This window comes from Dipteris shenzhenensis, chromosome 16, assembly GCF_047967505.1.
Source record: "Dipteris shenzhenensis isolate YYH24624 ecotype China chromosome 16, Dip_SZ_1.0, whole genome shotgun sequence".
Lineage (NCBI taxonomy): Eukaryota > Viridiplantae > Streptophyta > Polypodiopsida > Gleicheniales > Dipteridaceae > Dipteris > Dipteris shenzhenensis.
In genome coordinates this window covers 52,122,450-52,144,222 of record NC_141611.1, presented here as the reverse complement: position 1 = coordinate 52,144,222, position 21,773 = coordinate 52,122,450, and the positions used below count along the sequence as shown (strand labels likewise).

The 21,773-nt window shown below is 46.4% G+C and overlaps 1 protein-coding gene across 2 annotated transcripts in view; it reads right to left on the bottom strand.

The window, feature by feature from the left end:
* The window catches only part of DEG2 (DEGP protease 2), a 133,016-nt gene extending 111,457 nt beyond the window's left edge, over positions 1–21,559 (bottom strand). For both annotated transcript variants that reach the window (XM_087386989.1, XM_087386990.1), the window contains exons 1-4: positions 21,217–21,559; positions 19,481–19,681; positions 17,049–17,102; positions 5,102–5,175 (exon numbers count right to left, since the gene is read on the bottom strand). In XM_087386989.1, the coding sequence (XP_087243115.1) occupies positions 5,102–5,175; positions 17,049–17,102; positions 19,481–19,681; positions 21,217–21,459 (572 nt within the window). In that variant the 5' untranslated portion in view covers positions 21,460–21,559. The remainder of the gene's footprint in view (positions 1–5,101; positions 5,176–17,048; positions 17,103–19,480; positions 19,682–21,216) is intronic.
* Positions 21,560–21,773: the final 214 nt, after the last annotated feature.

The window sequence follows — 21,773 nt, the reverse complement described above, 5'->3', positions numbered from 1 at the left end:
AGAAGGTCTAATAAACCCTGCACGCAGTAATTGAGATAACTGCTGCTCTAACTCCCCCTCCATAGACTTGGAAAGTCGATACGAAAACTTATTAGAGGTGTCGAGTCCAAAAGTAGATCAATGCGATGGTCTTCCGGTCGGTTGGAAGGAAGCTGGGGTGGCAGATCATCCCGGAGCATGATGTCTTGGAACTCTTGCAGTAGATCTACCATTGCTTGCCCCATCGGAGGAGCGGCTTGAGCTGCCGTGATTTGGCACTGGACGTAGACAAGTGCACACATGGAGCCCTTGTGGGCAGCACGACCTGCTTGAATATGCGACATTAACAGAATCCCTGGTATGCTCCAATCGCCGCATATTACGACAGGCTCAAGTAAACCTTCCACAATAGTAAAGGTATCCTGCCGCCAATCAAGCGTCAGTACATGCTTACGGAACCACTGAATCCCGAGGATCATGTCGCACCCCATTAGAGGAGTTAAAATAAAATCCCGCGTAAACATGGCCTTCTGAATTGAAAAAGTGAAATGGATGGCCTTATGCGTGATGTGTGTGCGCAAGCCGGACGTGAACCCGTCCACTGCAAGCTTGTGAGGCACCAAGGTGCACCCCACTGTCTTGGCAAGCTGAGGAGAGATGGCATCTTCTGAACTCCCCATATCGAATATGACAATAAACTTATGTCTGTTAGCTGTGCTGTACGCTAGAATGAGCGCCTTTTTTGGACCTGAGAAATCCCCCTCCATCTTACCTTGAAAGACCACCGTGGGAACGGCGTTCAAAGCAGGGAAGATAGCATTCGTAGCTGAGAATGGAGATGGGGCTGCAAGAGCCAATACATTGGCGCAAGACGAAGTAGGTGCTTTCGCAACCTTTTCGGCAAGCCACTTTGGACAAACCTTCTTGCCATGCATGTGGTGGCAATGAAAGCAACGATGTTCTTGAAGGTACCACTTTTGCTCGTCGGGCTGAAGATAGCCTCCCGTAATACCCGCTTTAGCCTTCTCATCCGGAGTCATCTTTGGCTTGGACTCCTTTTGACCAGAAGCTTGGCCGTCTTTCTTTGGAATTGGTGGTCCTTCTGATCCTTACCTGCTGTGTTGTTTGACTGTTGCGGGGCTTTAGAATCATTCTGGACCTGCTTATGCTTTCCCCGTTCAACATCATCTCTTGATTCTGTGCGAGTCAACGCCCACTCGTAAACCGGCGGGTTGAAGTTCCGAATGGTAAAACGTATGTTCGTGTCCAATCCTCGAATGAATTGCTTCATCTTGGTGCTCTCCATCACACCCAACTGCTGCGCCAGTGTCATGACCTTGTTACTGTATGTCAACACAAGCAAACCATTCTGTGAGAGACGAGAGAGCTCATCCTCCAGGTTAAGCATATATTGGGGTGGAAGAAAACGGGCTTTGAGATCGGCCACAAACGTTGCCCAAACGAAATTCTTCTTAAACGTTGTTAGGTCAGTATGCTTACTAGCCCAATGTTGCCACCAGGTCACCGCCTCACCCGTAAGATGAGAGACTGCGAGGTGGACTTTGTCTTGCTCATCTTGAATCCGCACTAACGAAAAATGAGCTACAAACGGATGAATAAATTGCAAAATTGCTAAATGGTCACACTTACCATCATACTTAACAAAATTTAGAGTGGACCGAGTGAGTAGTGTTACCTTTGCCGATGACGAAGCTGTGGCGGTGACGGCTGCTGTGCTCAAACTTGCCTACATAGCAGCTAACATCTGTTTGTGTTGGAGAAGGATCGCCTCTCAGTCTAGCTTTTGTTGCCTCTTTGCCTAGGCGAGCTCTGCGTGTCGCAGTGCCTCCTCATTTTTGCATTCCTCACCCATCAACAAGAGTAGTTTTTCAAAATCTGTGGTTCCTCTTTCTTCTAGCGGCTTTTCTGCTTCTTTTTCATTCAGACGTTGTTTTGTCTGGTCTAGCTATCTTCTGCTTTCTTCTAGCTTGGATGAATGTTCTTCGAGTTGCTGTAGGAGGACCCGATTCTGCTCTAGAAGGTTCGCCATCACTTCTTGAGCACTTTGCGGAAGCGTATCTTGTTGGTAGTCTTTCTCCTCTTCAAAGTCTTCAAGGTTGAATCCTTTTCCAGACCCTTCCATGGCGCTTGATTGTGTGTCCTTTCTGGATCTCAACACAACCATACACTCGCGGTAGTCAAGTTGGATACAGACCGAAGCTCTGATACCAATGTAACATGCAACGGTAATCTGATCATGTAATTCACAGCAAGACCTTTAAACCTTTAGCGAGGAATTAGCGTTCTTTACCATAGAGAGAGAAAAGAGGTGAGAGTAGAGAGAGAGTAGATTTGACAACCGATTGGGTCCCTGTACCCACTGAGGGCCCCCTCCCCCAACCAGGGGAGAATTTGCTTTATACTTGGAGAACTGAGAAATACAAAGGACACTCTTCCAGAGAGCACGGGAATGCACTTCTAAAGAGCTCACTGTGCACACGTTTAGCGGACCCAAAGACCTAAGAGGCAAAGTCGACCAATACCGAGACCTTGATGCTGTCCACACTGACGCTTTTGCAAGGCAAGGAAGAGGCTTGTGCTGTCCACCGGAATGCAGGGTTACTACGTGAGTGAGAGAGTGAAAGCTAGGAGTGATAGATCCTATGAGAGCTGAGAGATGACTGAAATAAAGAGCTGAGAATGAGCTGTGTAAAACTGTAAAAGATAACTGAAAAGGGCTGCTGAAACAAAACCCAAACCTTACTCCATTCGCTGTCCCAACTCCCCGTCTGATGCGCTGCGTGAACACCTTGCCAGCGGGCTGAACTGATGCCAAAGGCTGAGGCTGGTCAGAGGGCCACTGGGGGTGAGTGTCAACCTGTTCAGAGGGGGGCTGAGGAGGAGCTGTAGGAGGCTGAAGTGCTGGGAGAACTGAATGAGGAAAGAGGGCTAGAGGCCCCCTATTTATAGGGCTTTTGGGGCTGGTTGGCTGGTCCCTTGGCCCCATAAAGGCAGCCATTAATGGCAGCCCTAGGCCCCATAAATGCCAGCCTAGGTAGGGAGGGGTGCAGGGTAGCCTATAAATGCAGCCCTTCCCCTGCCATTCTCTTCACTTGTTCCAGCCCTGAGGGGGCCCAGAAGGGCTCCTATCCTAGGCTGGACCTAAACCTATCCCTAAACCTAAGACGCAAACACTACCCTACGGTTCTCCAATGGGTACTAGTGAACAAGGACTGATCTTCTAACTTGACCTAAGGCTGAGAGACTGACTTACGTAGCTTGTGCCTGACTGTCCCTAGACAAGGGCTCACGAAGGGGTTACAGCATACGACAAAACTCCTATTAGGGAACTATTACGCACTTGTCGACGTAGCCAGTGTGTCACTTTGCACCCAAGTGCAGGGGTGCATGTGACAACCACCGAGAGAGGGGGTAGAGACCACATGCGCGACAGAGAGCCCCCAGAGTACACTCTATTGAGGTTCGACCTATCACAGCTTTCCTAAGGGGAGACCAACAGAGACGAGGGGTCACTCTAGACATAGCCCAGAGAGTCCATAGAGCAAGGAGACACCGTCCCCCACCGCAGCGCGAGACAGCTCAACACACAGATACGAGACATCTTCGCAGCCCACTAGAGAGCCATCAATGTACCAGACTTCGGTTTCTCATCCTGTTTCTGAGTCCCAGCGCCTGGATAGATTGATTGATTGATCTAGCCCACTATGCATTTGTAGTTGACTATTTCTATGATTATGATGTTGTTAGCATAAATTAGTACTCAGCAAGGGTCCTAGCGTACCCTTTGCTTCAGCCCACTGAGGCTTGTATGAGTTCGTTTTTTGTGTACTTTGTCCCATAGGCCCGTGAGGCCTCCCGTGGACGTTAATATATCTTTCTTTCTTTCTTTCTCTAGCTGCCTTTTGTCCAGCACATTGCTGGATGTTACTTGCTCTTTGTGACCAATTTTTCCCGCACCTGTTAATGAATAAAATTTGAGTATAACTACTCTATCTTCTATTTCATTTCTTGAGTGTGGGCTTTGTGTGTGTATGCAGGCACAGGCATGCACGTATCAACAATGTGAGAGATCAGTGAGAGGTTCAATATTATTCCACTATGTAGGGTTACTTCTTCAGTAGGCCCTCAAATCTAACGTCACTGCGTAGGGTTTCTTCTTCAATAGGCCCTCATCTCTAACATCACAACAAGCCAGCAATGATCAAAAACATGACTGCAATGAGTGCCATCATGTGTGGACCCGATCTCCCTCAAGTTTTGAGGAATCATGTCTAGAGAACGAGATACTTAAACTACCATATGTCGGCCTGCAAATGGCAGGCTGCCATGTGGCAAGGCAGCTTAGCCAAAATCCACCCTTGGTCTGCCCTAGGCTACCACTTCTAGGTTAGGCTGTGTCGAATGGCAGCAGGGCCATGAAGCAAGTCAACCATGTGGGAGGGAAACCGATTTAGGTCAGCTCCAAGTGGCCCTACCCAGTCGGCCTTCCCCAAATTATGAGAAAGAGTTGCATCTCTTTTAGTTATTTCTCAAGCCTTGCATGATTTGTGAAGGCCATCAAACTTAGTGTGGACAGTCTGAATTGGTCGAGCACAACGTCTTGATTCAAGTACTCCAAGACATGGGACTAGGTCGTATTTATGTCTATTATGTCAAAATTCTACTCACTTTAATGCCACTACTAAATTTGGTAAGAAAGAATCCAGGGTTTGCTCATTTTGCTCAGAAGTAGATTTTGCAGTTCTTTAACAGCATGTTTAGGGTGTTGAATATGGCCGCTTCCAAGTATCCCATCCCAGCTTTGATGCATTCAACTACTCATTGTGGAAAGTCAGGGTCAAGAGTCTCATGCTCTCAGGATACACACACGTAATATCATGTCACGGGAGGGTCACTGAACATGCAGATTAAATAAATCATTAAGCTGATCATTAAAACATGTGCACATGGCCTTCATTCCTGAGCAATCTGTACAGTGCTTAGCCTCGCTGTTTTGCAATCCCTTTATAAGGTTCTACTGCTGAATGTTTCAGTATCACATTGACCGTTGCTCACCATCAAGCCTTTAAAAACTCTTTTGTATTCTAAGGAAAACATTTACCTTCCCATAGCAGCATGCTGCCTTTGCAACTGCCAGGGTAAGGAATAATCTGGTTCAGCTGATATACAGAAAACCTGGAGCACAAACAATACCAGTAGATAAGCATCTGTTACAGCTACATCTTGACACACCAAAAGCTTTCTAAGCATCAACTGCAAGCTGTTTTCTATCCAGCAAGCATGTAAAGACAAAGTAAGATTGATGTACTTGCCAATAAAATTCAAAGGTACGACATTACGTACTTTTGGCAACCTATTCAACAAAAAGCATTGTTAACATTGTTCATGGCATAACACTTATTTCCTTCAAGCATGTAGACATTGCAATGAACATCCTAATAACAGAAAAAGGTGCAACATCATTACTTCATTAAGTATGAACGAAAACCGCAAGAGCAAGCTCAAATGCGGGAATACATCATGCTATGCATGAGGGCAAAAAAACAGCTCAAAAGGAGCTAATAAAAAACCAAGACGGATGCTGAAAATGCCACCCCTGAGGGAGACTCAGAGAAGAAAGGAGATCCTCTCCAAACTCTGAAAAAAGTTACTCTCCTGGCAGTGGCTGCTCTGAAGGATCCCTGCATGCTCGCCCAGATGGCCATTAGAGTGTGTACTGTGTCGGTCCAAATACTAGCCATAGCCTCGGAAGGGTGAACCTGGGTACCCTCCATCGCCTCTATACACCTGGCTCTCCAAATATGCCAAGTTGCAATTCTAGCCAGAATCTCCCATGATGTGTCTATTGAGGCATGAGCAGCTTTGAAATTGGTAGAGGAAACATCCTGGAGGGAACAAGACTCCACTAAGTGTCGTCGTACAATGCGAGCTAGAGTTGGATCATGTCCCTCGAAGAAGACCTGAGGGCCAGTAAGAGATAACCATGCTACTGAACCCCAGGTCATATAGAAAGGTGCTGTATGAAAGATACTGAAAATCTTAGCAACACCTTTTTAGATTGTCCTCGCCTGTCTGCACTCCCAAAGGCAATGTTGTACTTGTCAAGAGTGGCAGCGGAAGATGTAAGCAAACTGAAGCTATAGAATCACACAGAGAACACTAGAGACAACAAGATGTGCCACAAACAGATCTGCTGTAACTCAGCCCATAAACCAGGGCAGCAACTGTAATACAAGGAGTCCTGAACAGGATGAGAAACAGGAGCTGCAGAAGGGGCTGAACTAGCAGAGGATAGGGGCACAAGGAGGCTGGAGCCTGAGAGCACGGAGGCTGGAGGAGCCTGGAGCGAGAAGGCAGGAGCCTGGGAACGAGGAGGCTGGAGGAACCTGGAGCGAGGAGGCAGGAGCCTGGGAACAAGGAGGCTGGAGGAGCCTGGAGCGAGGAGGCAGGAGCCTGGTAAACAATGAGGGATCTGCAGAGGGAGCGTGGGCAGCCAACAGGGCAGCTAAGGGGCTCAGGTAGGGACGGCCAGGAGCAGGCAATAACTGAAGCCCTAAGGAGCTGCTGGAGTGGGTGAGTGAAATGAGGAGGGGGAGGGCCCTTATATAGGGAAGGCCAGGGTAGAGGGTCGGTTTAGTTGGCCTAGACCGACCAGCTGGTCGGTCAGCCAACTGGGCCGACCAGCTGGTCGGCCAGGGGCTGGTCGGCCAGGGTTGGTCGGCCTGGTCTACCCCCTCTGTCCCCCTGCTTCGGCCCTGTCGCGTGGGAGCTGGTGTGGTGCAGGAGCACGCCCTGTGGAGGCCTGGAGATGTCAATCTCAACACCCCCTCTCAGCTCCAGGGTGTAGCACGAAACCCAGAGAGCTGGCATGACGCTGGAGAAGGGGAGAGGAAACAGGTTTGGTGAAAATGTCGGCGACGTTGTCGGTAGTGGTGCTGAAGAGGAGCAAAATGGTACCGTCAAGAACCTTCTCCCGAATGTAGTGGTACTGAATTTCGATGTGTTTTGTCCGAGCATGGAAAACCGGATTGCGAACAAGGGCGATACAGCTTTGATTGTCACAAAAAAGTGTGGTAGGAGCGTGTTGCTGAAAACCACAATCGAGAAGAAGGCGCCGAAGCCACACAGCCTCACAGGTGGCACTACACATAGCACGATACTCAGCCTCGGTGGAGGATAGGGCGACCGTGGGTTGTCGTTTACTCGACCAGGAGATAGCCGCAGAGCCATAGGAGAAAACATAGCCCGTGGTAGAGCGGCGGGAATCGGGGTCGCCAGCCCAATCAGAGTCACTCCAACCTCGGAGAGTGAGCGGGGAAGGAGAGGAGCCACCGGCAGTATATAGGAGCCCGAAAGTAGAGGTCCCCTGAAGATAGCAGAGGAGACGTCGAGCAGCCTGCCAATGAGAAAGCGAAGGGGTTTGCATAAAGGTACTGAGGGTGCCGACAGAGAAGCCGAGATCCAGTCGAGTGTTAAGTAGCCAGATAAGAGAACCAACAAGCTGGCGGTAGAGGGAGGCATCAGGATAAGCAGTGGACCCAGAAGCAGAGAGTTTAGAGTTGGGATCCATGGGAGAAGTGATGGGCCGACAGTCAGCCATGTGGAAAGTTTCGAGGAGCTCGTGAACATAGCGCTACTGAGAGACAAAATACCCCCTCTTGGTCTGCCAAATCTGGAGACCCAAGAAAAAATGGAGGAGGCCCATATCCGTCATCTCAAATTCAGTTTGAAGAGCAACTTTAATGGCAAGGATATGATTGGTATGACTCCTAGTAAGAATCAGATCATCCACATAAAGAATGATGAAGGTATGAAGCTGTCCTTCATGAAAGAGATAAAGATTGGGATCAGCCAGAGAGCGATGAAGCCCTTGGCGGCAGAAGAAGGTATCAATACGCTGATTCCAGGCCCTAGGAGCTTGCTTGAGACCGTAGAGGGCCTTGCGAAGCCGACAGACCATGGAAGGAGAACGAGAATCAATGAAGCCGGGTGGCTGATCCACATATACCTCTTCTTGAAGATCGCCATTCAAAAACGCAGATTTGACGTCCATTTGAAAAATGGGCCACTGATGGTGGGCCGCAAGAGCAAGGATCGTTCGGATGGTGCTCATCCGAGCGGTAGGTGCAAAGGTCTCCCCATAGTCGATGCCGGGTCGTTGAGCATAGCCTTTAGCCACCAGCCGAGCTTTATACTTGTCGACAGAACCATCAGAGGCGTACTTTGTTTTGAATATCCACCGGACACCGATTACGGAACGGTGAGAGGGACGAGGAACAAGGTCCCAGGTATGGTTCCGAAGAAGAGCATGAATTTTCGCTTCCATAGCCTGTTTCCAATGAGGCTGGGCCAGAGCCTGAGGAACGGTAGTTGGCTCGTGAGTGGCGAGAATGCGAGACATAAGGGCGTAATTGACATGGAGGGGATCAGAAGAGGACGGTGGGGGGTGGCGATGAGAGCGACGAGGCCCATTATCAGGGTGTGGTTCGGAGTAGGGATCCTCAAGACCGGAGGAGCGGAGAGTATCAATGAGCCATCGCGGAACACGTACCGAGCGGGGTTCCAAGGGAGAAGCAGAAGTAAGGTGCTTGATATGATTGAGAACCCCTGGTTGACAATTGAGAAAGATGAACGAGCGCACACGAGCATTCAATTTGTCCCAGATAAGAGAAGCATGTGGATCCTCCTCAGGAAACGGATGAGGGATCCCGGGATCAACAAACTCGGCAAGATCATAAGATTCCAATACAGATGCCATCTGAATTTTCCAAAGGGAATAGTTGGTCCCATCTAACTGCCGAGCATCTGGAAATGTAGGAAGAGTGGGGATGCGTACAGGCTTGTCAGACTCTTGAAAGAAGCTGGACATAGGGGGAACGCGAAGATCCGGAGCAGAATCCTTTGTTTCAGCAGCCATGACTGAAACCAGGGAGTGGACAGCAACCAGGGGCTGAAGAGAACAGCCGACCAGGAGAATAGGTGCTGGTGAGCAGATCGAAAAATCTAGAACGGGGCTGCCGACAAGAGGAAGGCAGCAAAAAAAAATAGGGGAAGAAGAGAGCTCTGTAGTCAGCGGGAAAGAGAGTTGCCGACGAGGACAAGCTCCTTCTACTTCATCAATACAGGAGTTCCAAGATCAGAGAGTATTCTGGTGCTCTGATACCATGTCAAGAGTGGCAGCGGAAGATGTAAGCAAACTGAAGCTACAGAATCACACAGAGAACACTAGAGACAACAAGATGTGCCACAAACAGATCTGCTGTAACTCAGCCCATAAACCAGAGCAGCAACTGTAATACAAGGAGTCCTGAACAGGATGAGAAACAGGAGCTGCAGAAGGGGCTGAACTGGAGCAGAGGATAGGGGCACAAGGAGGCTGGAGCCTGAGATCACGGAGGCTGGAGGAGCCTGGAGCGAGGAGGCAGGAGCCTGGGAACGAGGAGGCTGGAGGAACCTGGAGCGAGGAGGCAGGAGCCTGGGAACAAGGAGGCTGGAGGAGCATGGAGCGAGGAGGCAGGAGCCTGGTAAACAATGAGGGATCTGCAGACGGAGCGTGGGCAGCCAACAGGGCAGCTAAGGGGCTCAGGTAGGGACGGCCAGGAGCAGGCAATAACTGAAGCCCTGAGGAGCTGCTGGAGTGGGTGAGTGAAATGAGGAGGGGGAGGGCCCTTATATAGGGAAGGCCAGGGTAGAGGGTCGGTTTAGTTGGCCTAGACCGACCAGCTGGTCGGTCAGCCAACTGGGCAGCTGGTCGGTCAGCCAACTGGGCCGACCAGCTGGTCGGCCAAGGGCTGGTCGGCCAGGAACTGGTCGGCCAAGGGCTGGTCGGCCAGGAACTGGTCGGCCAGGGGCTGGTCGGCCAGGGTTGGTCGGCCTGGTCTACCCCCTCTGTCCCCCTGCTTCGGCCCTGTCGCGTGGGAGCTGGTGTGGTGCAGGAGCGCGCCCTGTGGAGGCCTGGAGATGTCAATCTCAACAGTACTGGCTCAACTGCAATGTGGCAACGAGGACAAGTAGGGTCAGCCCCGAACCTGGATCTCCACAGGTTCACTGCAATCCCTCCATGAATAGAAAGCCAAAAGAAAAGAGTGATCTTTCTATTCCTGAGGGATTTCTAGAGCCTACGCCAAAAGTTTTTCTGCACAACTGCGGAAATCTGAAAACTATCTAAATGAGGGGCTCTAGAGGGCCTCCAACCTCTACTGCCGAGCTGAAATCTCCGGGCATTCCTTACTGTATAACGAAAGAAGAGGATGCTCTTCTCTCAGTGCCACTCATCAATCCATTCCCACTCCCCACTGCAAGAACCTAATAGGGGAACCAACATATAACCAAAGTCTCCCAGACCCCAACGCAAGGAGAAGGGGATCGGGGTCAAGATACCACTGAGTCCGTGCCCCACTCCATGAAACCTGCAATCTTGACAGGTAGAAAGGCAACCTCCAACAGAATATCATCAGAAGATCTGGTAAGTCTACCTCCCGGCTGAACATCAAGGACTAGGGTATCCTCATGTGCATCTTACAAGGCAATAACTTGTAAAGGAATGCCCATCCCTAAGAACGCTCCCCACCAAGTGGACTCTGTGATCGGCATGTCATCTGTGTCTATCCACTCTGCCGGAATGGCTGCCTCTATTTGCTGTATCCTGACTGCACTCCCTCTCAGGTGGCCAACTGCTAAAAGTCTCTGATCTTATGGAAGTCTCCTAAAGGTCTGCCATGCGCCTACTATAGAAGCAGGTCCCCTCTCCCATCTAGACCACTGCATATAGTGTGACACTCCAAGTGGCCTGCCATGGTCATCCAATATCGAGTCATTCCACATGACTGGCTGCCTGTGAATTTCTTCACGAGAGGTGGGTGGAACTCTGCGAAGAGTGTTTCTAAAGCTGCTCCAAGCTTTCAAAATAGCAGCCATGAGAGGGAAAGGTGGAGATTTAAGATGGGCTATAAGTAAAGATCCATCTGATGCTATTCTTCCAATCTCCCCCATGAGATAGAGTACAAGATTTAATGTTGCGTGAGAAGAACTCTTTCCAGACTCATGTCCAGGCATCAATCCACGTACTACAAACTTGCAGAGCAAAGCCATACACTGCAAGTTCGGGTCAATAACTTGAGAGCTCCTTCTCCTGTGGGAAGAATGAGGGTCTCCCAAGCCACCCTAGCTACAACATCTGAGATGCCATCTAAACCGCTCCATAGGAAGTTCCAGATAGGTCTCATGAGCTGAGCGATACAACCTCTAGACCTGCACCAACAAGAGCAAATGAACCAAGCAGTGGCCAATAAGACCTGATTCACAACCACAACTCTGCATGCAACGTCAAGTCTGGCAGAACTCCAAAAGATGAGTTTCCTCCTCCAGAATGAAGTCAGTGTCTGTGGAGTGGCATCCAAAAAAACAGCCGTATCATCTGCCAACTCATTGTCTAAGAGCTCATCCTCATGCCTCAAAGGAAGCCTGAGCCCTACAATATCAGCTTGAGCTCTAATGTAATAGCTCATAGCTTCAGCCACAAATAAGAACAAAAAGGAGACTAAAGGACATCCCTGGCAGACTGATCTAGTAATCTCAAACCTGTCCCCCTGACTCCACCAATAAGAACCTCGCTGTGAGCTAATCGGTAGAGGGCTAACACCCCTCTGATCCATGCATCTGAGAAGCCAAAGTGAGTAAGTGTGCCCTCCAAAAAGCCCAAGTCTACCATGTCATAAGCTTTCTCAAAGTCCAAGAGTAGAATGGCCAGCTTGTGGCCATCATTATGCATGGCCCAATTAGAAGCCTCCCAAAATGAGAAGATGTTGTCAAAGATGCTCTTGCCATGCACAAAGCCCGTCTGCGTATCATGGTAGAAAGGGCTATAGACGAAGGCTGATAGCATTCGCTAAGATTTTATACAAAGTACCCAGCAAAGTAATCGGCCTCCACTGAGAGACAAAATTTCTGCAACCCCCTTTCGGAATCAAATGAATGAGGCCCTCCGTAAGTGAGTCTGGCATCTCACCCGAGTCCCAAACACCCTACAGGGCTGAAGTAATGTGATCCCCAATCTGATCCCAAAAGGTAATGAAAAATAAGGGGTTAAGTCCATCTGAACCTGGACATCATGTTGTTTTCGCAACGTGTGCTTCGGAAAGCCTTGTGAAAAGTTCACAATTCAACTTCAATCTGCACCGTTTCTTGAATATGATATTCCTTAAAATCTACAGGATATTGAAGACTTCAAAAGGACTGTGAGTTGGCCTGATTGCTATCATTGGCACCTATTCCAAAGTCTTGATGGGCCTGTCCATCATCAGCGCATTCCCGCAATGCTCACCACTTTTACAAGAGCAAAAGCCCCCATAGTCAAGAGTTCTATCCTCAGCCTGGCCCAACCTTTGTCACATTTATTGGCTCTAACACTATGAAATAAAAGATGGTAGAAGAGTGAGAAGCTGATTTAAAGCTTCAGGGAAGTGGATTAATGACACACGTAGGGTTCAAAACATGGAATCTCTTCCCAAACAAGTGAAAGTTCACACATTCATAATGCGCAAAATAAGAAGTAATTACCCCCAAATCTCACCATAGATTTGGCAAAAAACTGAATTGCTTCCTGAGTGCTCAATGCTCTTAGCCCCAACTACCCCAGATAATGATCAAATCACATCACAAGTCCCCATTGCAAGCCATCCAGATTGCTTTTATTACTGGTTTTCTGGTTTAAACATTGAACTTTTCTAGGAACTCACTTAGGGTGCTTTTATTCCTTTCAACCAACCAGAAGAGCCTTGTGGTGCCCTTCACTTCTAGGACCAAAATCAGTAGAGCCAGAAGACCTCATTCGCAAATCCAATGTTCGATCCTCAGTTTTGTAAAGAAAATGGAACCAGAAGGCAGAGCTGGCCATATACAAAATCACATGGAGCTCAAATTGCTAGGGACCAGAAGATGAAAAAGAATGCCATGAATACTTACATTTGGACATAGAGTATACACATAAGCAGAATGCTTCTACTAGGTCCAGAAGGAAAGATGACTATCGACGACACTTAAAATTTTATGAATGTTCTGTAAAAAGACCTTCTGCAAACAAGATGGTAGGTCTTTTTGTAATATTTTGCAAAAAATTGGATGTACCCATGGCAAGATCCCAACACATGCCCCAGAAAGTAATCCTTTGGCCCCCAGCAAACACTACAAAAACAGCCTCCCCATATTTTCGTTGCTAATTCCAGCTTTAACTTTCATCACAATTCATAGTTTGATTGCTCATGTGACATTGAAAATAAGTAATCTTACATCTGAGCACAAAAGGTGACCTTGCCCTTATTCGAGCTCAATAGGATAGGCAATCAAAAAAGCTTGAACAATGTGGCAAGTGTTTGGATTGGTCCAAACATGTGTATGTAAATGTTGTTGGATTGGTACAAATGCAAATATGGTCCAGCCTTCCAAACTAACAATTCCCCAAAAAAGGTCCAATCCTGACGGGTTTTGCTGCCTTATATCTTACATATCCTCAAGTGCGATCTCTTGATTGACTTGAAAGGATGCTGCCATGCAAGTGCAAATCGTGATTCATCTTTGTGCTGTAAAAAGACCTTCTGCAAAACAAGGAGATGAGGCTCTGTGGTAGGTATTTTGGTAATATCTTGCAAAATTTGGATGCACCCAAGCAAACACTACAAAAACACCCTCCCACTAGTTCCATTGCTAATTCCAGCTTTAACTTTCATCATAGGTTTTATTGCTCATGAGAGATGAAGCTCTGTGGTAGGTAGTTTGGTAATATTTTGCAAAATATTGGATGCATCCATGGCCAGATCCAGACACATGCCCCAGAAAGTAATCCTTCGGCCCCCAGCAAACACTACAAAAACACCCTCCCCCTAGCCATCATAATTCATGGTTTTATTGCTCATGTGACATTGAAAAAAAGTAATCTTACATCTGAGCACAAAAGGTGACCTTGCCTTATTCCAGCTCACAAGGATAGGCAATTAAAAAAAGCTTTCTTCCTTGTATGTTCATCTAATTTCCACACAGCTAGTCCCCACATGTTACATGAATTTTTTAACAGTAGGTCAAAGGAGTGAACTCTGGACCACAAGCCCATTGTACAATGAAGGGATTGCCGCTGTAACTGATTTCTGCTCCACGTGAAGGTAGGACAGGCTCTTGGTAGGCAGGAGTAGGGGGAAAACAATGCAATACTGCACAGACGGCTGGAGAGGCTGAAGTGGAGGCCCTTTTATAGGGGCTTGAAAAGCCCCTAACAGGCCGACTAGGCACAACGTTCCTGGTCAACCCAAACCAAGGTTGGGCCGACCTGCCCAGCCAATATTATTCCAGCCAACCAGCCTGCTGCTGGCCAACTAGAAATTGCCATTTGGAGGCTGCATTCTCCCCAGCACTGGTGCATGCTCTAAATCTGAGCATCATAGCAACATACAAAAGATCCCTAGGCAGCCCTAAGGTTCACAAGAATCTAAAACAGTCCCTAGATGATATTACAGACTCTGCACGATAGCAGACTTTCATCTCTTTTCTCCAATTCAACAAGGGCTGGCTCAAGAGAGACACGTTAGACCGTTCATGTTCTCCTTCAATAAGATCTCTTCCAATCTGTAAAATGAGGCAAGTTATCCCTTTGAATCCTAGAGCAACAAACCATATCATTGCCTGGGCATGCTAACAAGTTCAATAGTCCTACTATAATATGTGTTTAGACACTTCAAACCTGGAAGCCTGGAGCATCCTAAGGCGAAGTCCACAAAAGCCAATAGCCTCTACGAAAAGGTCACTATTGGAAGTCCTGATCTTTCTAGATGGTATTTTGTGGCAAACTGGATGAAAATGACCTGATATGGAGCTTAGGGTTTATTCCGAATGAGCCTAAGAAGATGGAAACTAGCGTCTTTCAAAGTGAAACATATTTACACAACTGGGGTTTATTCCAAATGAGCCTACTGCGGATGACAATTGGAATCTTTCAAAAGTGAAACATATTTTACACAACTACAACTTGGCCTCCACGCAGCAGTCAAATACATGGCAGCCAGCTCAATCAACAAGCAAAGAGCCTATATACCTAGATGAATCCAAAAACATGCCCAGATTCACCATATAAGAAAGTGCAATTTGCAACCTCGTGGTAGTCATCCACAGGACAAAAATCCATAAACTACATCATGCAGACTAGCTACTATGATATTCCCACTAACGTCATCAGCACGCAATAATAGGCATAGAACCAAGTATCGATATATGCTCATAAACACACACACCACACACATACACCCACTGTTGGAAAATGGTTGATCACCTCCCCACTTGTGAGCCCCCAAATGAGGACAGCAAAGGGGGGGTGAACCATAAGTTGACAAGGCTATACACACAAGAGTGGCTGCATCATGGCGACACGAGGCGGGGCCTCAAAGAGGCACTACAGGACAGGCTAGGATGGTGGCCTTGGATGGCCAGCCACCTGGTCAAAGAACTACCCAAGGGTGGGACCCAAGATGGGCTGTCCTTGGGGCCTGGCAGCAGCTCAAGAGGGCCAGCAAAGGGCCCTTATTGAGGGCAGGAGAGGCAGCCAACCAGGCCGACCTGTAGGTTGGCTGGTTAGGGCTGCTAAGTCGGTTGGCAGCCTGCAAGAGTCAGCCAAGGGGGTCGGTAAATATCCCCCTACAGGTCGGTTATTTTGGAGGGCCTAGAGCCCTATAAAAGGAGGGGCATTTGGCCCCATTTACTTATCACTTGGAGCAGCCTTCATAGAGCAGCAAGGAGCAGCAGACCAGCCATCTTTTCCGCCTACATCCAGGAGGAGAAAAGTAGGCTAGAGAGCTGCAAACTAAGCTCAGAGAAGATACCCACCTAGGCTGGCTTTCTGGACACCGAGGTGGAAGAGATCCTTTGGACGGAGAGTCTACATAAGCTCGGTGGAGCACATAGGCTCCGAGATCTAGAGGTGCCAGGCATATAGTAGTAGAACCTTTTGTATTGTACAAAAATATATAAGAGTTGCTTCTATATTGTCTTTGAGCATGCTAGTCTGCTTACACATGAATGGTTGTGGAGTACACACATGTTCATGAAGCTTGATTCCATATTGAAACACTTCTGCGTGTAATTCTTGGGCTAGTCTATCGGTCTTCCACTGTGGGATACCCTCTGGTGGGATTTCATTTTTCTGACACCCACACAAGAACATACACTCATACAAGGGTCTATCTACTGAGTTTTTGTCAGAGCTCTAGAGAGGCAAAGCACAATGAAGCCTAGCACTTCGGAAAAAGGCTAATCAAACAATAGTCCACGATCTCTTAATGGATTTCGAAGTAACAGTTGCATAATTATTTCATTTTAGTACCTCCCAAATGACAAGCATAAAAAATAGAAAGAGTTATTACAAGAATAAGGGTAGCTGATAGGGCATACGCACCACATGAACTATCGCATATCAGCTGGCTACAACTTGTAAAAAAATTTCACTAAGTGAAATTTGCATGTCTGCTAATACGGCAAAAAGATATACCTAGATGAATCCAAGGACATGCCAAAATTCACCATATAAGAAAGTAGTCATCCATAAGAAAACAAACCATCAACTCCATCATGCAAAGATCTGTGTACTGAGTTCTGTCAAAGCTCTAGAGATGTAGGGCAAACTCAGCCACAATGAAGCCTGGCAATTAGGGAGAAGGAGAAGGCTAATCAAACAATAGTCCAAAATCTCTTCATCAATGGTTTCTGAAGGAGCAGTTGCATACTGATTTCATTTTAGACTCTCCCAAATGAATGGCTAATATCTTCAATAAATAAAAATGGTCTCAAAACCATTGTCCATGTAGCATATCCCTAGCCTAAAACCTAAGCTAAGCAGTCACAAGATATGAAATTGTTAAACATCAATACTATGACTTTACAAACAATTTAATAGATGCATCAATATGGGGAGAGGGAGAGTATTCAGTCAGAAAGGTCCCATTACATGAACCATTCCAGCGTACAATCAATGTAAAAGGTGTAATTAAAAACAATGAAGATTCAAAATGTACCTTTACCACGGCCTTTAAAAAAGACATACCCTGTATATTTCCTTCATCCAGAATCTGCACATCGCCAATTCCAAAAAATGTGTACTACTATCAGCACATGAAGAAGGAATCAACATAATAGAGCAATCCCCAAATAATCACCTGACTAGAGCTGCCTGCTAGAGCTGAAACCCCTCTAATCCATCTCTCTAAGAAGCCAATTCTCTACATGGTACCCTCCAAAAAGGACGACTCCACTCTATCATATGCCTTCTCAAAATCTAGAAGAAGGATATTTGTGTGTTATACGTTGTTGTTGCAGTGTTCCAAAACTTGTTTCATATAACTTCCTAGCTTTGTGGCTGGCTGCTCTAATAGTTTTTTCAACAAGCTGCCTCTGTTGTCATCATATACCTTTGTAAGACTAGAGTATATCCAATGGTACAAGTTGAGAGTTTTTGTTGTTCTGAAGTCCAAAATTCTACAAAGAAAATAAAAGAGAAAACGAAAGAGAAGAAAAAAAGAAGTAACAATTTTTTTTGGAAAAACAAAAGGAAGACATACTTAGCAAGCAAAGCAACACTTATGTCGTCAACAGTGCCCAAGAATAAGCAGCTACACTAGATTTCTAAAGACCCACAAAGCCCATGGTCAAGCCACAACACCCAAGGGTCACGGTGAATATCGCAACCCACTCTTGGGCAGACCCAGTGCTTACTAAGATACGTTTTTAAAAACAAAAGAGAAGGAATCATCATATCTTTCTCTAATGTGTGCACTGACATTTTAGGAGTACATGCTGCTCATATTCCACCTCCCCTGTGGGAAAGATTTTGCATATTCTTTCTTCTTTTGAGACCCTACATCTTGTCCACCTTCCCTTCTCCACCTCTAGATCCTGTGAGCTGGTTCTCATTTTGCATTATAGATGAGTTTAAACATTGATATGTCTTTCCCAACGTATTTTTGCATCCCATCGTTGTCCCTTGGATTAATTTCCTTCTTGTAAAACTGCATTTTTGCCCGAGTGTTGCCATAATTTTTGCAGCACCTTATGTGACACTAATTCCCTGATCTCACATATATCCATTGGTCTATCAGCAGCTGTTATTCACCATCATCCCATCTCTGTGCCATCCAGGATTTGTGTTGCTTCCAATGAAATGAAATGATATGATTTCTTAATGTCCATTAGAATCCACAGGACCTAGAGATGAAAATTATATATCTAGATGAATCCAAGAACATGTAGCGCAGTTTCAATCTCACGATAGTCACTCATAATAACCATAAACTCCATCACGTATAGCAAGGACCTAGCTACTATGACATCCCCACTGACGTCATCAGTGCCAAACAGTGGGTGTACACCATAGTATAAACATATGCCCTCACACATACAAATCCACACACCCACACATACTTGAGCATCCATTTATACAAAGGTCTTCGTACTGAGTTTCTGTCAGCAATCTAGAGGTGAAGGGCAGACTCAGATGTGACAAAGGCTATTGTATGATTTATTAATGTCCACTAGAGACCCAACAGGATCTATGGTGGAGAGCATAAACTTGACCAACCTTGTAAGTGTGTGAGCCCTATCCTATATCCTGCTACTGTGTTTAAGACTTCTTTAAGTAGGATCCTACTGCTTTCCCTGGCTGCCCAAAGAGGCTTTCAACATTCGCAGGCAGAGAGCATGGCATTTATCTTAAATTTCTCCCCGACTCAAATGTGCTGATATGTCCTGCATACAACAAGTGTATGTTGCTCATCTTCAATATCCCCTGATAAGCATATTTTGCAAACCCATTCTCCCTTAGTAATCGTCCCATCTGCCTATTTCCATCTCAACCTCATGAGACCCAGTCCTTATTTTGCATATTAGCAGTCTCTTGGAGTAGAGATGTTCACGTTAAGATACCGTTGGCAGTCTCTTCCATAAACACCATTGGGTTAGTCTACCTTTTATAGGTGGTCATTTTCTCCCTTAGATCATGCCATAGTTTCTATAAGACTTTTGCATTACAACTCATCTTATGACAGTGTCCACAATCAAACAATTCCTCCCCTTACCAGCCTCTGTTTTTAGTTGCCTCCATTGCATGTCCAGGAAGAGCTACCAGACGGTCCAGACCATTAAAAAGTGGCCAACCTAGTTGATAAGCCTAAGATTTTCTGAGAAGGCATCAATATAGATACGAAACCAGCAATCATATGCTGTATCCAGCAAAGCAGAACTCAATCAACTGAGCTTTAGCACTAAACAGATTAAGAAGCCCATTCCCGCCTCTATCGGTCTGTCATCCCAAAAGTAATACAAAAGTTCCCCATCCTAGCACGTAATCCTTAATGGGTTTATTCAAAGTTACTCAGACCTCTGTGAAAAAAGACACATTTCATGTACACCGTAATGAACGTGGAAATAAAAAGGACAAGAATGAAGATCATACCGCATCATCATCTAGACCATACAAATGACTGCTCTCCTGTCTGGGGATCCTTTCTTTGATAGAGTTGAAGGGCGTTTGATCGATCTCTTGACTTGCTCTGCGACCTTCTGAAGGAATGAAAACTCCATCCTGCCCCAAGCATTTGCATGCAAACCTCCATTCTCCACTGTAGCTTTGCAACTCCGCGGCCTCTAGATATCCCTGCTCAAGGGAAAGTTTTCAGCAAAAAACTAGATCAGCTAGTAATCATGCCATTTTAGTCGTTGTCGAAGCAGACTTCTGCGGGTAACTTTTCCAACAGGAGCCACACGGCAGACGACACCCACATCAGTATGAGACACATCATAGTATCTACAACCATTGTCAAATATTCATAGCATCAACGTTCATCTAAGGCAAACCATAATTAGGAGAGAGTCTGCAAGATTATAGGACTCTTAGTCCGTTGAAAAATCAGTCATGCTACCCGGTTTCCCACAAAACGAATTCCTTAGATAAATGTTGCCCAAAAGAAATCATAGGTCTTTCCCATGTTTTCATCTCTATGCCAGGAATGCCATTCAAACTAAATGCTGAAATGAATATTGCAAAGAAGAGTTACTTGCTCCCTCATCACTCCGTTCTGTTGCAGTCTTCCAAGGAATTATTGGGATCAACCAACCAACTTTCTCGCCCCGACGTTAGGTCAGGAATGTATGCTTAAAAATCTACAAGTTCCTAGAATAATTTGCCCTACAGTCAGTGGGCCCAACAACCGTGATGTGCAATAGGATGTCAACCGAACGCTATTTGTAAGGCACTACTAGTGGAGCTATTAAAAGTCGATCTTAAAAATCACGTTGAAAAGGTATTCGGCAATAAATCTCACCAGCTATGACGGGAGACACTGTATCAATCCAAAAACTAAATTCTTCTCTCTCTCAAGCCATCAGCTTTCATTATTATTTGCTTGGGCGGCAAGAAGCTTGCCAATAATGTTAGTACGGGAATGATGCCATGCATCCAAGACAGATCAGGAAAGTTCATCTGCCTCAACCCGATTGAGATTCGAAACATGAAGAAATGCATCCTCATGAAAGAAGGTGCAAGCTTAAAACAATTGAAGCACCGGGAATGAATGAAGCACACGAGTTTGAGTTCTTGACGATGTCTTGGGGGCCTACTTTTTGGAGTTAGCAATTGCTAGGTGGACAAGTGGGTTTCATATATTACTAACGGGATTAATACCTTTAATCCGAAGGAAGCATATCTTCATTCTGCCAACCATATCACATAAAAAATGAGCATCACAGCATTCGGAGCGCAGTAAGACCAAAGGTGGTATTGCCAACTTGTGTCAATGTTCCTTCATTGCTCTACAAACAATATCCAAAAGCGCGCGTATACATTGTAATATCCGCTTTCCGTCGATACGTTTAAGAGCAAATATATGTTTCAAATGAGCCAAGAAAATGTACAGTTCTGCTTGAAGTTGCACGAGCATATTAATAAGCAAGTTTGGATCTTTTTATACTTGCACGATTCAGTTTAGCGTAGTTCTGCCCGGAAAGAGTATGAAAAATGATAGAGCTTTGCACTGAAAAAGGCAATCCATCGCCCAACTGATTTCCTTCAGTAAGACTGCTCTTAGTAGAATGCAATCTCAAAGCTTGTTCCTTCCCTTCGAACGTTGCTCAAATGCAATACATGAGAGTGCATGATAGCTAATAAATTCGAAGATGCACGTGAAAACTTACAGGAGGAGCAATGGGTTCGGGCGAGCGGTGCCAAAATCTGGCATTGCGAGGCCTGGCACTGTGGCTGCTGCAGACGAAGGAGGAGGAAGAGCAAAAGGTGGCAATGGAGGAGGAGATACCCGAGAGAGGCGAAACAGAGGAGGAAGAGCAAGAGGAGAAGGAGGAGGGGCGACAGCCGAATTCTGCAAAAGAGGCAGGGAGGCAATGAGGAGGGGGGGAGGGGAGGGTCAAAGCATCAGCCATGGATGAAGAAGAAGAAACAAGAAGAAGAAGAAGAAGAAGAAGAAGGGCTCAAGCAAAGACAAGGGCCATCAGAGAGAGAACAACCAAGTTCTCCCTTTGCAGGGACACAATCTCACTTGCCTTAGTGGATAGCTTGATCTCTACCCACCCACATTTTGTAAGCTTAGGCCCCCCAAGAGGAGCACCTCCCCGCGCCATGGGGTCTCTCTGTCTATTGGCGTTTGCCCCCAGTGTTAGAAAACAAGGTAGGGATCCCACTACGGCCTGCCTTTTGGAGTGACTTTATAAGTCTAAGTGTAAGCTCCATAAATATT